General features: G+C 39.0%; 1 protein-coding gene across 12 annotated transcripts in view; it reads left to right on the top strand.

Moving 5' to 3' along the window:
* ARNT (aryl hydrocarbon receptor nuclear translocator) overlaps positions 1 to 15132 on the top strand; it is a 68439-nt gene that overhangs the window by 35348 nt on the left and 17959 nt on the right. For 6 of the 12 annotated variants that reach the window (XM_009180593.2, XM_017946974.2, XM_021923480.2 and 3 more), the window contains 8 exons: positions 351 to 564; positions 4147 to 4360; positions 6268 to 6394; positions 8526 to 8591; positions 8997 to 9082; positions 10937 to 11013; positions 11697 to 11831; positions 14648 to 14722. In XM_009180593.2, the coding sequence (XP_009178857.2) occupies positions 351 to 564; positions 4147 to 4360; positions 6268 to 6394; positions 8526 to 8591; positions 8997 to 9082; positions 10937 to 11013; positions 11697 to 11831; positions 14648 to 14722 (994 nt within the window). The remainder of the gene's footprint in view (positions 1 to 350; positions 565 to 4146; positions 4361 to 6267; positions 6395 to 8525; positions 8592 to 8996; positions 9083 to 10936; positions 11014 to 11696; positions 11832 to 14647; positions 14723 to 15132) is intronic. The other 6 variants (XM_003892594.4, XM_021923502.2, XM_021923489.2 and 3 more) reach the window with 1 other exon arrangement.

The following is a 15132-nucleotide window of genomic DNA, read 5'->3' as shown; positions in this document are numbered from 1 at the left end:
TCTCCCAAAGTGCTGGGATTACAGGCGTGAGCCACTATGCCTGGCCTGTCATTTCTTAAAACAGCTTTTTTTCTGAGGGAGTGGTAATTTGCAAATGATGTGAAGTTTCCAGGAAATAGGGGGAAGGGAATTGTATTATCTGCTTGTTCTCTGTCTGCCTTATTAGTTCTGTTTCATGCTTGCTTTGCATGAGAAGGTTGGCAAACCTTATTTTAACTGCTGAGACTTAAGCATCACTAAATCTGAATACCACATTCTTCAGCAGCACACTTGGTGTCCGTATCACTCTCCCTGCTACCAAATGACCAGATGTGACCACCTGGATGGGGCTTCTCTCTCTTTCCATGCAGGGAAAATCACAGTGAAATTGAACGGCGGCGACGGAACAAGATGACAGCCTACATCACAGAACTGTCAGATATGGTACCCACCTGTAGTGCCCTGGCTCGAAAACCAGACAAGTTAACCATCTTACGCATGGCAGTTTCTCACATGAAGTCCTTGCGGGGAACTGGCAACACATCCACTGATGGCTCCTATAAGCCGTCTTTCCTCACTGATCAGGTCTCTGGGACTTACAGTTCTGAGAAAGTCTAGAATCTGGGTGAATCTCTTGAAAGTTTTCATTTTTTGGACAAGAATTCAGGTTTTCAGGAAAAAGTCAGACAATGGGAAAATGAATTTCAGTTCTTAGTTATAACGTTAATTAGCATTGGGACAATGAGAAGTAGAGAAGAGCTGTGAAAACCATTTAACAAACTAATAAGTATTAATATTTGAGAACTTGACTCATGAATATAGCATATAGGATGGAAGAAGAACAGTGGACTCACAGAGGGAATGACTATGTCCATGGAACCAGTTTTCTTCCTTGCCTTTAGGGTTATAGAAGATGGAAGAAATCTATTTCTTATCCCCGAAGCAGCTTCTAGTTTTAGTAATAGAATGAATCTGTTCCTCTTTTGGTGATACAATAACTGAGAGTCTAATTGTTGCTTGGGATGTGCTCTGTTACATTTGATGCACTATGAAAAACAGAAGGCATAAACATTTTCTGCCTTTTAGGAGCTTCATCTGAATATAAGTACGTGAGTGGCAGGATACAACAGAAAATGACAGGAAAATGCATAAAGAGAGGAATTGTATTTTTTAATTAGTAATTTTATGTGGGACTAGATAGACATATACCAAAGGGATGGCTAAAGTGAATAGAATGGCTAGACTTGAGTGAGGATGGTTAGGGAAGACTTCTGAGGGTAAGGAAGCCATGTTCTATTTTGGTTATTAAAATAACATGATCATTACAGAAAAATTTGGAAAATGTAGGAGGTATAAGAAAGAAAAAAATTCAGTATCAATCAAGTATGCCCTTAATGTCACCAATTTAATCAAATGATTAGAAAGGAGGAGAGAATATAGTTTGAGAAAATGGAATAAGAATTTTTCCAAATAGGATGGTCTACTTAAAAGTACATGCTTTATAGTTACATACATTGAAATAGTTAATATGCTTTAACAGTACATGTGCAGGTATTCAACAAACTCCAGTAACGCACCTTTTGTGGGCAAACCAGGTGTGTTGTGCTGTGAGAAATAGAAAGAATGGTAAGAGAAATGGTTTTCTGGTGGAAACAGACATGTAAATAAATAAATTAAACATAGAACTAGTTCTATAACGGAAGTGCAGTAATGAATCCTGTAGAAATGCAGATATGGAAAATGAGTTGGGGAGTAGTGTTGAGGATTTTGGGAATCACTTGAGCAAAAACTTAGAAGTGTGGAATAATTGGGTTGTGCAAAGAAAGTCAAGTGTTTTAGCATGTTTTTGGGAGGTAATAGGAAGGCAGGCTGGGATCTAATGATGGAATGTTTAGGTGTTAAAGAATTTAGATTTTAATTTTTATGCAGTGGGGAGACATCAAAAATGTATTAGCAGATCTGGTAGCATTTTAAGGATGGATTGAAAGGGCAATTACTTAATTAGTTTTGGCAAAAGATGACTAGGACAGTGACAAAGCATTGGAAAGTAGAATTGATAAAACTGAGTTATCACTGGAATGTGAGAGAATAGTTAGATTTTGAGGCTTCCAGCTTGGGGGGGTGCTGTTAAGAAAGAATATTGGAAGAGCGTGGCAGGTTTTTTTTTTTTTTTTTTTTTTTTTTTTTTTTTTTTTTGAGACGGAGTCTCGCTCTATCACCCAGGCTGGAGTGCAGTGGCCGGATCTCAGCTCACTGCAAGCTCCACCGCCCGGGTTCACGCCATTCTCCTGCCTCAGCCTCCCGAGTAGCTGGGACTACAGGCGCCTGCCACCTCGCCCGGCTAAGTTTTTGTATTTTTAGTAGAGACGGGGTTTCACTGTGTTAGCCAGGATGGTCTAGATCTCCTGACCTCGTGATCCGCCTGTCTCGGCCTCCCAAAGTGCTGGGATTACAGGCTTGAGCCACCGCGCCCGGCCGGCAGGTTGTTTTTTTAAGAGGGAAATGATGATTCAGGTTTTGGAATGTTGATGTTGAGTTGCTAGTAGAATATTTATAAATGTTTTGCAGATACTTGAAAGTCAAGTCTGCTGAAAGCTCAGGAAAAAAAAATTAGTCAGGTCTAGGGATATAGACTTGGGTATTATTTCGTAGTGGGGAAGAGTGAATATGATTTCCCAGGAAGAAAGTATGGTGTTAATAAAGAGAACTTAAGATGAACTTTGGAAATGTCTACATTTAAGACTTGAACAAAGGAAAGGAAGTCTGAAACAGAAGAGGAAGCAAAAATTGGAGTACAGCCTCATAGAAGGAGGTAGGAAAAAATAAAATGTAAAGGATAAGATGGACAAGATTGTCAGATTCTGCAGAGAGGTTGAATAAAGTGATGAAGACCCAGGAGAAGGGACTTGAATTGGTATTTAGGAGGACATTAGTAACCTCCTTAAAAATATATGTATGCGGCCGGGCGCGGTGGCTCAAGCCTGTAATCCCAGCACTTTGGGAGGCCGAGATGGGCGGATCACGAGGTCAGGAGATCGAGACCATCCTGGCTAACACGGTGAAACCCCGTCTCTACTAAGAAATACAAAAAAAAATAGCCGGGCGAGGTGGCAGCGCCTGTAGTCCCAGCTACTCGGGAGGCTGAGGCCGGAGAATGGCGTGAACCCGGGAGGCGGAGCTTGCAGTGAGCTGAGATCCGGCCACTGCACTCCAGCCTGGGCGACAGCGCGAGACTCCGTCTCAAAAAAAAAAAAAAAAAAATATATGTATGCTGTTCCTGGCAGAACAAAAACCAAACCGAACAGGAAAACAGTAGTTTAGAGTGCAGATTGACGTGAGATTGAGAAATAATTGAAAGGTAAGAGGATAAAGCCAGTGAATATAACATTATTCTTAGTATAAGCTTCCTGCTGAAAAAGAGAGATGAGATGGGTTAAAGTGAGGGAAGATTTACATAGAATTGAGAAAACCTGATCATTTTTATAGGCCTCAGGGGAAAGAGAGAAAATTGGAATATTTGTCAAGCAAGATCCTAAAAAGAGACCAGACAATATGGAATTAAGTCAATTATTGTTCATGGTAAGCCTTTTTTTTGAGACAGGGTCTCTTGCTCTGCCACTCAGGCTGGAGTGCGGTGGTGTGATCTCGACTCATTGCAACCTCTGCTTCCCAGGCTCAAGTGATCCTCCCACCTCAGCCTCCCGAGTAGCTGGGACTACAGTCATGTGCCACCACACCTGGCTAGTTCTTTTTGTTTGTTTTGTTTTGTTTGTTTGTTTGTAAAGACAGAGTTTCGCCCTGTTGTCCAGGCTGGTCTTGAACTCCTGGACTCGAGTGACCCTCCCACTTTGACCTCCCAAAGTGCTGGGATTACAGGCGTGAGCCGCTGTGCCTAGCCCAAGCCTTTTTATTCTTCTTGAATCCTGAGATAGAGAGGAAGAGGTGGATAGTGACAGAGAAAGTGAAGAAATATGTATTAGAAAAAACTTTCTTATTTTTGAAGGTAACTACGTTTAGGGTGGAAACCTGTGACTGTGGATCAGGTGTGAGCCAGCAGTTGCTTATAGAGAGATGCATATGGCCTGAAGTGTCTTACTTCTTCCTGTGAATAGAAATACTTGTTTTTTCAGAGTTCAATATTAACTTCTATTTCTTTTCCTTGTGCAGGAACTGAAACATTTGATCTTGGAGGCAGCAGATGGCTTTCTGTTTATTGTCTCATGTGAGACAGGCAGGGTGGTGTATGTCTCTGACTCCGTGACTCCTGTTTTGAACCAGCCACAGTCCGAATGGTTTGGCAGCACACTCTATGATCAGGTGCACCCAGATGATGTGGATAAACTTCGTGAGCAGCTTTCCACTTCGGAAAATGCCCTGACAGGTGAGAGTTATGTGTATGGGAAATGAATGAGAAGCCCTTTCTTCTTTTTTTCCTGAGGCTTAAGAGATGTTTTAGCCTTTAAATTGGTTTGTTGACTCTGGCAAGACTTCAAGAATTTTCTCCTTTAATGAGTATAAAGGAGTTCTTTTTATCCATAAGAGATTATCTACTTTGTGGCTCATCCTTAGAAAATATTTCATTAATGATAATATTTTACATTTATCTTAATATTAGTGTAAATAGAACAGTAAAAGCCAAACCTACAGTACTTTTTTTTTTTTTTTTTCCATTCTAAGGGAATTACCCATGCTTTTATCTCATTTGTATGGATAATTATCTGGTATTTTTTCTACCTCCTAGTGCTTGGCTTTGTGCTAGGTTCAATGATAACAGCTTTTTATTCTATAGATATGGTCATTGGTCGGTGTACAAGGTGTTTTATGTTGTTGTTTGTATCTGTACTGTTGTTCTTTTTTTCTCCCCTATTTTATTATGTTCAGTCTTTTGGCCAGAGTTTGGCTAGAGGAAACAAGTCATATCTATTCTTGAGCAACTCTAGAAAAAAATTTAAAGTGGAAGCAGATAAAAACTGGTAGTTAAAATGCAAGAAATTTCAATATACTCATATTAGTGTTGTTGATCTTTAGTTTTCCTCCTTTTTTTCCCCCCAAAAAGAAACAGGGTCTCACTCTCTTGCCTAGGCTGGAGTGCAGTGGTGCATCATAGCTTACTGTAATCTTGAACTCTTCTGGGCTGAAGTGATCTGCCTTCTTACAGCTTCTTGAGTAGCTAGGAGTAGTTCATGTCACCACACTTGGCCAATTTTTAAATTTTTTGTAGAGACAGGTTCTGTCTGTTGCCCAGACTGGTCTCAAACTCCTGGTCTTCAGCATTCCTCCCACCTTGGCTTCTCAAAGTGCTGGGATTACCGGCGTGGGCCACTGCACTTGACCAGTTTTCCCCTCCTGTATGTTTTTATGATTTCATTTTTCTAGTTCTTCCTTTTCCCCAAAAGTTGTTCTTCGTTTCTATATAATAAAGAAGACAAACAGATATATGTTTCTATAACATATAAAATTACTTGGTTTTTTTATTTGTAAAATTTTTTATTTTTGTTTTTTTTTGAGACAAGGTCTTGCTTTATTGCTGAGGCTGGAGTACAGTGACTCTTCACAGGCACAGTCATAGCACACTATAGCCTCAAACTCCTGCGCTCAAGCAGTCCTCCTGCCTCAGCCTCCTGATTAGCTGAGACTACAGAAAATTACTTGTTTTTCAACCACTGACGTTTACTCTGTATGTATGTCTGTGTGTGTATACAAATAATCAGGCATGAGAATATAGCCTTGCCTCTTGTTTTCTTTTTTTTTTTTTTTTGAGACGGAGTCTCGCTCTGTCACCCAGGCTGGAGTGCAGTGGCCGGATCTCTGCTCGCTGCAAGCTCCGCCTCCCGGGTTTACGCCATTCTCCTGGCTCAGCCTCCCGAGTAGCTGGGACTACAGGCGCTCGCCACCTCGCCCGGCTAGTTTTTTGTACTTTTTTTAGTAGAGACGGGGTTTCACCGTGTTAGCCAGGATGGTCTCGATCTCCTGACCTTGTGATCCGCCCGTCTCGGCCTCCCAAAGTGCTAGGATTACAGGCTTGAGCCACCGCGCCCGGCCGCCTCTTGTTTTCTAATACTACTTTCCACTCCTACTTTTCCTTGCACAATGTTATTTTCAGTGCTGCCTTTGAACTTAAGAGTGAGATTCATTGATGATAATTGAAGTATTTTAGACTTGAAAAAAAAAATCATCTCCTGCTTGGTCAGTTCTAAGAAAGGAGATTAAGGGCATGAATAGGATGCTTACTTATCTTTGCCTTCAGTGTCTCTCCCCCTCTTCCCCACACACAAAAATGCACTCCAGACTGCTCTTCACATCCTCCTTCAGGGCGTATCCTGGATCTAAAGACTGGAACAGTGAAAAAGGAAGGTCAACAGTCTTCCATGAGAATGTGTATGGGCTCAAGGAGATCATTTATTTGCCGAATGAGGTGAGTGTCAAGCTGAGGATTGTGATTTGGTATAGGAAGGATCAAGAGCTGAGAGTTTTATTTCTGTTGGAGTTAAGTTGGATTAGCTCCAGTGGATTAAATTTAACTCTCCCTACCCAGATGGATTGTAACACAGAATAAAGTATTTGGTAAAGGAACTAATGTTTCTAAACTTGCCAGACACTATGATAGGTGCTTTCTGTCATCTTATTTCATCCTCACAATTGCCCTGTAGTGTAAGATTGATGGTTACCGTTTTGCAGATGGAAAAACATATATAAAGAAATGAACTTGGCTGGGTGCGGTGGCTGAAGCCTCTAATCCCAGCACTTTGGTAGGCTGCGGAGGGTGGATCACCTAAGGTCAGGAGTTCGAGACCAGCCTGGCCACCATGGTGAAACCCCGTCCCTACTAAAAAAAAAAATACAAAATTCGACGGGTGTGGTGGTGTGCACCTGTAATCCCAGCCACTCGGAGGCTGAGGCAGGACAATTGCTTGAACCCAGGAGGCAGAGGTTGCAGTGAGCCGAGATTGTGCCATTGCACTCCAGCCTAGGCAAAAAGAGTAAAACTGTCTCAAAAAAAAAAAGAGAAAAAGAAATGAATTTCCCACTATTACATAGTGTTTGATACAGGATTTTGTTTGAATTCATAGTTGTCTGACTACAAAACCTGTACTTTTTCCCCATTAAAACACAAGGCAATATCCATTTACTCAGACCATTTCTTCTTTTTGTTTTTGGTTAGAAATTTGAGACTTCCTATGTCTTTCAGTTAGTGTTTAGTGTTTATAAATTATATACTGTATATTTTAGGATTCTGTAGAAAAGATGGTGGTACTTTCTAAACAGGTACAAAAGATATCTTGGGGTCACAAAGTTCAGGTTATATAATGGAAATTGACTACATTGTACTAAAAGGATGGTTGCTAGAAATTATGGGTAGGATATTAAAGGTTTGCTTGGAGAGGCACAAAATTGAACATTATGTGGTTTAGTGATTTATTTTTATTTTTATTTATTTATTTTTTTGAGACAGAGTCTTGCTCTTTTGCCCAGGTTGGAGTGCAGTGGCATGATCTTGGCTCACTACAACCTCTACCTCCTAGGTTCAAGCGATTCTCATGCCTCAGTTTCCTGAGTAGCTGGATTGCAGGCGCATGCCACCACAGCTGGCTAATTTTTGTATTTTTAGTAGAAACAGTGTTTCACCATGTTGGCCAGCCGGCCTCAAACTCTTGACCTCAAGTGATTCGCCTGTCTCGGCCTCCCAAAGTGCTGAGATTACAGGCCTGAACCACTGTGCCCAGCTTGTAACTTAGAGTAGCTTCTAGACTCAGACTGCTGGATTTTGTTTTAATCCATATTCTGTGAATTTGAATTCTAGCTTTGATGCTATCTTCTGAAACCTTGGATGATTACATGACTATATTGTGCTTTGATTTAATCATCTCAATGGCGATAATGTTAATACTGACTTTATAAAGTTGTTATGAAGATTAGATGAATTAATATATGTAAAGATATTTAGAACAGAGCATGACATGTATTAACCCTATGTAAGTTTTATTTTTATTTTATAGAATGGGGAGAGGGAAAGTAGCATTGGCAGGAGTATCCCAATATGTGGACATGGCTAATGCAAAGACATAGGCAAGAGCGAGATAATAATGAACTGTAGCAATTACATTAAGTTGTGGTTAATGTAGAGCAGGAGTAAGCAAACCACAGCCCTTTGTTTGTAAATAAAGTTTTATTGGAACATAGCCATGCCCATATTTTTACATATTATCTATGGCTACTTTCATGCTATAATGCTAGAGTTGACTAGTTGCAACAGACCTTCTGGCCCATGAAGCTGAAAATACTTACTATCTGGTACTTTACAGAAAAAGCTTACCAACTCTTGATGTTGAGAATATTTGCATTTGAAGAATATATGGAACATTTTGACTTCAAATTCTGAAAGTTCTAGAAATACTAAACCTGACTTACCTTTATCCTTCATTATTAGAAGCATTACCAATTTTCTATGTCTAATTGTATCCAGAGCCTGTTATTCTGCTATTACTGTGGAAAGTTCTTTGATAGTGCAGCCTGATTGCTTTTAATCTCTTTGTTCTTTGAAACAGGTGTGGCAGTAGCTCTGTGGACCCAGTTTCTGTGAATAGGCTGAGCTTTGTGAGGAACAGATGCAGGTGAGATCCTAAGTGGTGAAAACCAAAGGGATGGCCAAATACCTGTAGAGATCATCACATTTTTACCTATCTTACTGTAGTCATTCCTTCAGCAGCCCTCACTTTCATCCCTTACCTCCCAGTTACTTTTTTTTCTGGCAATATTTTCCTAAACTTCTAAAACTTCTCTTGAAAATCCTGTTTAAGGAAGTTGCTATGCTATTTTACCTGCTTTCCTCCTACTGTATACCTTTTGGTTACTTTACTTTGGCAAGGGTAAAAATGTGGTGGTCATTTTTGGGTGGGAAAGCTGATTATCCTGTTTTGTAAACTCCTAAGAGCCTAAACTTAAAGGTACTAAGCCAGCATTGCCCTTTGAGTTTTACTGGGTAGATTTTTTTTTTCTAATTCCTGTAACTCTTCTAGGAATGGACTTGGCTCTGTAAAGGATGGGGAACCTCACTTCGTGGTGGTCCACTGCACAGGCTACATCAAGGCCTGGCCCCCAGCAGGTAAGAAAGTGAAACAGTAGATATTTCCCCTTAGTACCGTTGGTTTCTCACAGAGTCCATGAAAACTAATATTTATTATATACCTGGTATATGAAATGTACTTTTGTATAATATGAAAGAAAATAGGAAAGTAAAATACACCATCTTTCCCTTCCGTTATTGAGCTTTTATTCCAGTTGAGGAGATAGATAATTCAGGCTGGAAAATGATTCAGTGTTGGCTATGTCACAGAATGTGGTCTTTAAATGCACAAATTTATACTGAACATATGTGTTCTAAGCATTTCTTGCAAAGAAGCATAGACATTGAATGCAGTTAATTTGAGAAAGCTTTCTAAACTAGGAACAAGACTTTGAGGGAAAAGGGGGAAATGCCTTTATTGTAATAACTTATTGAGGATATTCTCTGCAAAGGCTTTAAATCAAGCTTTGAGCAGATTGGCTTTACTAGAACTTGAGGTCAAACACGGAATGTGAGAAAGGTGATTGGGTTGAAGGGATCAACGTTTTAAGTTGGCTTGTCAGAGTTTCCAAATCTTAGCAACTTTATTACTTCCCTGCCGCATGGATATTATTGGAAAGTAGGGATTTGGGGGAGACAGAAACTAAGAGAAAAGAGAAGCAAGGTGATGTGTTTCAGAAAGAGGTTAAACTTTGGACGTGGAAAAACCTGGGTATGATTCCTGTCATTGTTATTTATTAGTGGCATTGCCTAGGGTAAGTTGCTTGACCTTTATAAAGCTCAGTTTTCTCATCTGTAATTTGGAGTTAGTACATCCTGTATAGGGGTTTTGTGAGGATTAGATTTAATTTAAGGAAAGCATCCAGCCCAGTGCCTGGCATGTGGCAGGTACCCAATAAAAGTAGTTAATGTAATTTAAAAAAATTTCACTGAAGTAGTAATGACATTTGAATTACTTAGTCTATATACTACATAATCCATACATTTAAAATATGTTATCTTTCATACCTCTGTGTAGCATCAAGGAGTACTATTTTTCTGGATAAAAAGAATATAACTGTGCAAACAATAGGGGAGAAATGCAGTCTTCTTCCTTTTCTCTGTAAAACATTGGTTTCTCTCTTTTCCAAGGGACATGAATAACTATTGATGGTTGGTATAACTTCGTTTTGGGTTGCTTGCTAACTTTAAAAGTCACAGATTAGGCAAAGCATACATTTTCTGCCTATAACATGGTCATAGAATGGATGTCTTCATATATGCCTTATTTGGCCAGCATAGTTTTTTAGAATACTCTGGGTAGGACTTGTATTTCCAGTTTACTATAATTAACATGGGTAAAAGGTAGGAATCAATATATATGTAAATACTTAAAACAATGACTGGCATATATGGTAAATTTTATGTAATTGTTTATTTTTATTCTTATTTATCATTCTCTATTGCTTTATGCTTAGCCTCTTCATAACTGGATGTATTTTGTTTTGTTTTGCTTTTTGTTTTTTTTTTTTGAGAGGGAGTCTCACTCTGTCTGTCACCCAGACTGGAGTGCAGTGGCGCGATCTCGGTTCTCTGCAGCCTCTACCTCCTGGGTTCAAGTGATTCTCTCACCTCAGCCTCCCAAGTAGCTGAGATTACAGGCGCACGCCACCACGCCTGGCTAATTTTTGTATTTTTAGTAGAGATGGGGTTTCACCGTGTTGGTCAGGCTGGCCTCAAGCTCCTGTCCTCAAGTGATCTGCCCACCTCGGCTTCCCAAATTGTTGGGATTACAGGCGTGAGCCACGGTGCCTGGCCCATAAATAGGTCTATTTTGAATCTTTACTTGTTTGAGTTTTGAAGGCATTTGAGTTGGAGGTCCCTGTTAAACCTTTTAACCTCACCTTTCTGAAGGTGTTTCCCTCCCAGATGATGACCCAGAGGCTGGCCAGGGAAGCAAGTTTTGCCTAGTGGCCATTGGCAGATTGCAGGCAAGTATGAATTTTCCACATGTATATCCCCTTTCAATTAGAAAAAATCTTCAGGACTCATTCCTGTTAATTTTCTTTTACTTTCTGAATACAAATGAAGAATTCCACAAAACTGTAAAAATTTGAAGGAATATGGCTTTTATAGTGACCATTGCTATTCTTGGACTTAAGTAGAAGTTGAAAAGCATGAGAGGAGGGAGATCTTTTTCCCCTTGTCTTAATTTTAGCTTTACTATGCTTAATTTTCAATTTCCAGTTAATCTCCTTTCCCCCTGTACAAAAGAAGAAAGATCCTTTTCATTTTATCATTACCTGACTAACATTAGAAAAGTGGAATTATTTTGATTTTTTTTCATAAGTATAGATAAGTTTCTTGGTTACTTGTACCATATCAGCCTGAGTAATGAGCTCAGCCTAGCTAGATGAAAGTATGTGGATTTTGGGTTGAATAAACTTTATTCTTACTTTACTAACTTGGTAAAGTATAAATGTTTGGGAGTAGAGCTAGACCTTATGCCTTGTCTGATTGTGATTGTCATTTTTTTTCCTTTTTGGATAAAATGTGAACGTTTAGAAAGTCCTAAAACGGAATCTTATGTGTATGCCAAAGACCATGAGGAGATAGGAAATACATCTGTAAAGACTGATGTCATTTTACCTCATTTTTGTCTGTTCACTCTCAGGTAACTAGTTCTCCCAATTGTACAGACATGAGTAATGTTTGTCAACCAACAGAGTTCATCTCCCGACACAACATTGAGGGGATCTTCACTTTTGTGGATCACCGCTGTGTGGCTACTGTTGGCTACCAACCGCAGGTGAGGAGCTGGAGCTATTACATCACTAATACTTAGGCCTCCATTTTCCTTTGGCTGTTTTGAGATTATGTAATCATGTAGTTCCTAAGATAGCCAAAACATACCAACCTCAGTTGAGAAAAAGAGATCATCATATTCTGTTAGTACCTAACATTATTTTCAGCTTCCTATTAGGACTGTCATCTCATGTAGAGAAATACGGCTTGTCAAACCAGGTGGGAGCAGCAGGTACAAATATGCATTTATTTTTTGTTATTCATATTAATACAGATAATGATTCAAAGGTACTCATATTAATTAGTTACACCAGTATAGCCACATTTAGATAATTCACGTAATTACCTAAATGAATAATGGCCCATAAAACATGCAGATTTAGCACCAGTTATTATAATTTACTCGTGCAACAGACCAGTTAGCCATCTCTGAATTGACTCATCATATAAACTTTTAAAAGGGTTGTGGGAAGGAAAGACTTCTGGCTGTGGCTATGTGAAAGAGGTTGGTGAAAAAGAGGTCTTGAAAACAAAGAACAAAGAGAATTTACACTACCTGATTCAATACTAACTATAAAGCTATTACCAAGACAGTGTGGTGTTGATGTAAGGATAGATACATAGATCAATAGATCAGAATAAGGTCTATTCTTATACTTGTCAACTAATTTTCAGCAAAGGTGCCAAGACAATTCAATGGATAAAATAAATATTTCTAACAAATGGAACAATTCGATATCTGTATGCAAAAAAAAAAAAAAAACCACACCCAAAAATAAAAACACATAGATCTTATCTTATACAATTTACAAAATCAGCTCAAAGGCCTAAATGTGTAAGAGCTAAAGTTACAAATAAACTCCTAGGAGAAAATCTCTGTGATTTTGAGTTAAGCAAAAGATTTCTTTTTTTTTTTTTTTTTTTTTTTTTTTTTTTTTTTTGAGACGGAGTCTCGCTCTGTCGCCCAAGCTGGAGTGCAGTGGCGCGATCCTGGCTCACTGCAAGCTCCGCCTCCTGGGTTCACGCCATTCTCCTGCCTCAGCCTCCCGAGTAGCTGGAACTACAGGCGCCCGCCACTGCGCCCGGCTCATTTTTTGTATTTTTAGTAGAGACGGGGTTTCACCATGGTCTCGATCTCCTGACCTTGTGATCCGCCCGCCTCGGCCTCCCAAAGTGCTGGGATTACAGGCTTGAGCCACCGCACCCGGCCTAAGCAAAAGATTTCTTACATGACACTAAAAGCATGATTCACAGAAGAAAAAAAATGATAAATTGGATTTAATTGTAATTAAAGTTTGCCGTCTTTAAAGGATATTATTAAGAAAATGAAAAAAACCAGACATAAATGGAGAGAAAATAGTTACAAATCATATATCTGAAAGAGGCTTTGAACCAGGAATATATAAATAACTCATTAAGACAAACAGCTGGTAAAAAAGGGCACAAGACTTGACATTTGACCAAAGAATAAATATGCATTTATGCACATGAAAAGATGCTCAACATCTTTTTACCCTTAGGAAACTGCAAATTAAAATCACAATGAGATACCCACTAGAATGGCTATAATCAAAAAGTATTGTTGAAAATGTGTAGAAGCTGGAAGGAACCCTCATACATTGCTGATAGACTTGTAAAATGGTATAGCTACTTTGCAAAAGCATTTTGGCAATTTCCTACAAAGTTAAACATACTCTTATCCTATAACCTAGCAATTTCATTCCTAAGTATCTACCTAAGAGAAATGAAAACATGTTCACACATAGATTTGTACATAGTTGTACACAGTTCATATCTGTATTATTCATAATAGCCAAAAAATGGAAACTATTTAAACGTCCATTAACATTTTGTAAATGAATACACAACTGTGTTGTATCCATGTTAGAATACTACTGAGCATAAAAAGGAATAAACTACTGATAATGCAACCATGTAGATGAACTTCAAAAATACCATGCTCAGTGAAAGAAGCTAGACCCAAAAGACCACATACTGTTTTGTTTTATTTATATGAAATTTGTAGAAATAGCAGAACTAGAGAGGCAGAAAGCAGATTTGTGATTGGCTGGGGAGGGGAGTGGGAACAGAGATTGACTGCAGATAGTCCAAGGGAACTTTTTGAGGCAGTGAATGTGTTCTAAAACTGGATTGTGGTAATCATTGCACAATTGTATAAATTTAGTAGAAGTCATCAAATCATACACTTAGAAAGGCTGAATTATGAATATAAATTATACCTAAAATTTATAATCTCATTAAAATAAATATATAATATTCTGAAAAAGAAAAATGTTTTAGAAGCCAGCTCCTTAACAGATTCTGTCTTCTTTTAGCATATTTCATCTTTTGTTTATTGTCTTATTTTTCCCTCCACGCTTAACTATAATCTTAGGATCAAAACAGAAGAAATAAAATCCAGGTCCCCAGCTGATGGGCCTGGATTTTTACTAAAAGCTGATACTTTCAGATGACCATAAAAGTATATATCTTGGCTGGGTATGGTGGCTCACACCTGTAATCCCAGCACTTTGGGAGGCCGAGGCAGGTGGATCACTTGAGGTCAGGAGTTCGAGACCAGCCTGACCAACATGGTGAAACCCTGTCTCTACTAAACAAAAATACAAAATTAGCCAGGTGTGATAGCACATGTCTGTAATCCCAGTTACTTGGGAGGTTGAGGCAGGAGAATTGCTTGAACCCAGGAGGCGGAGGTTATAGTGAGCCAAGATCGCGCCATTGTACTCCAGCCTGGGCAACAAGAGCAAAACTCCATCTTAAAAAAAAAGTATATATCATACTTTTCTTTCTCTCTTCTAGGAACTCTTAGGAAAGAATATTGTGGAATTCTGTCATCCTGAAGACCAGCAGCTTCTAAGAGACAGCTTCCAACAGGTAACTTTTTTCCTGGTTTGGTTCTGAATAAATATTTATCATATTCACTCCATAAATATTGACTACTGATTAACTGAACACTGTGGCAGGCACTACAGTTTTATGTTCTTTAGTACTTAATGTGCATTTTTAAGAAATAGAAAAGGATTAATACTTTGAAATTATGGATAATCCCCAAGGTATTTCTGTTTGGCTTTGGCTATTTACTGTCTTGTATTCAATTAACTGTTTCCAAGGAGCTGTCTTTAAGGTATTTAAACTATTGGGCCAAGCATGGTGGCTCATGCACCCAATCTCTGTAGATGCTGTGAAAATAGATGTTCTCATCTGGGCGCCGTGGCTCACACCTATAATCCCAGCTCTCTGGGAGGCTGAGGCAGGTGGATCACTTGAGGCCAGGAGTTCAAGAC

Source organism: Papio anubis, chromosome 1 (assembly GCF_008728515.1).
Source record: "Papio anubis isolate 15944 chromosome 1, Panubis1.0, whole genome shotgun sequence".
NCBI classification, from domain to species: Eukaryota; Metazoa; Chordata; class Mammalia; order Primates; family Cercopithecidae; genus Papio; species Papio anubis.
This window is presented reverse-complemented; position numbering and strand designations above follow the sequence as displayed.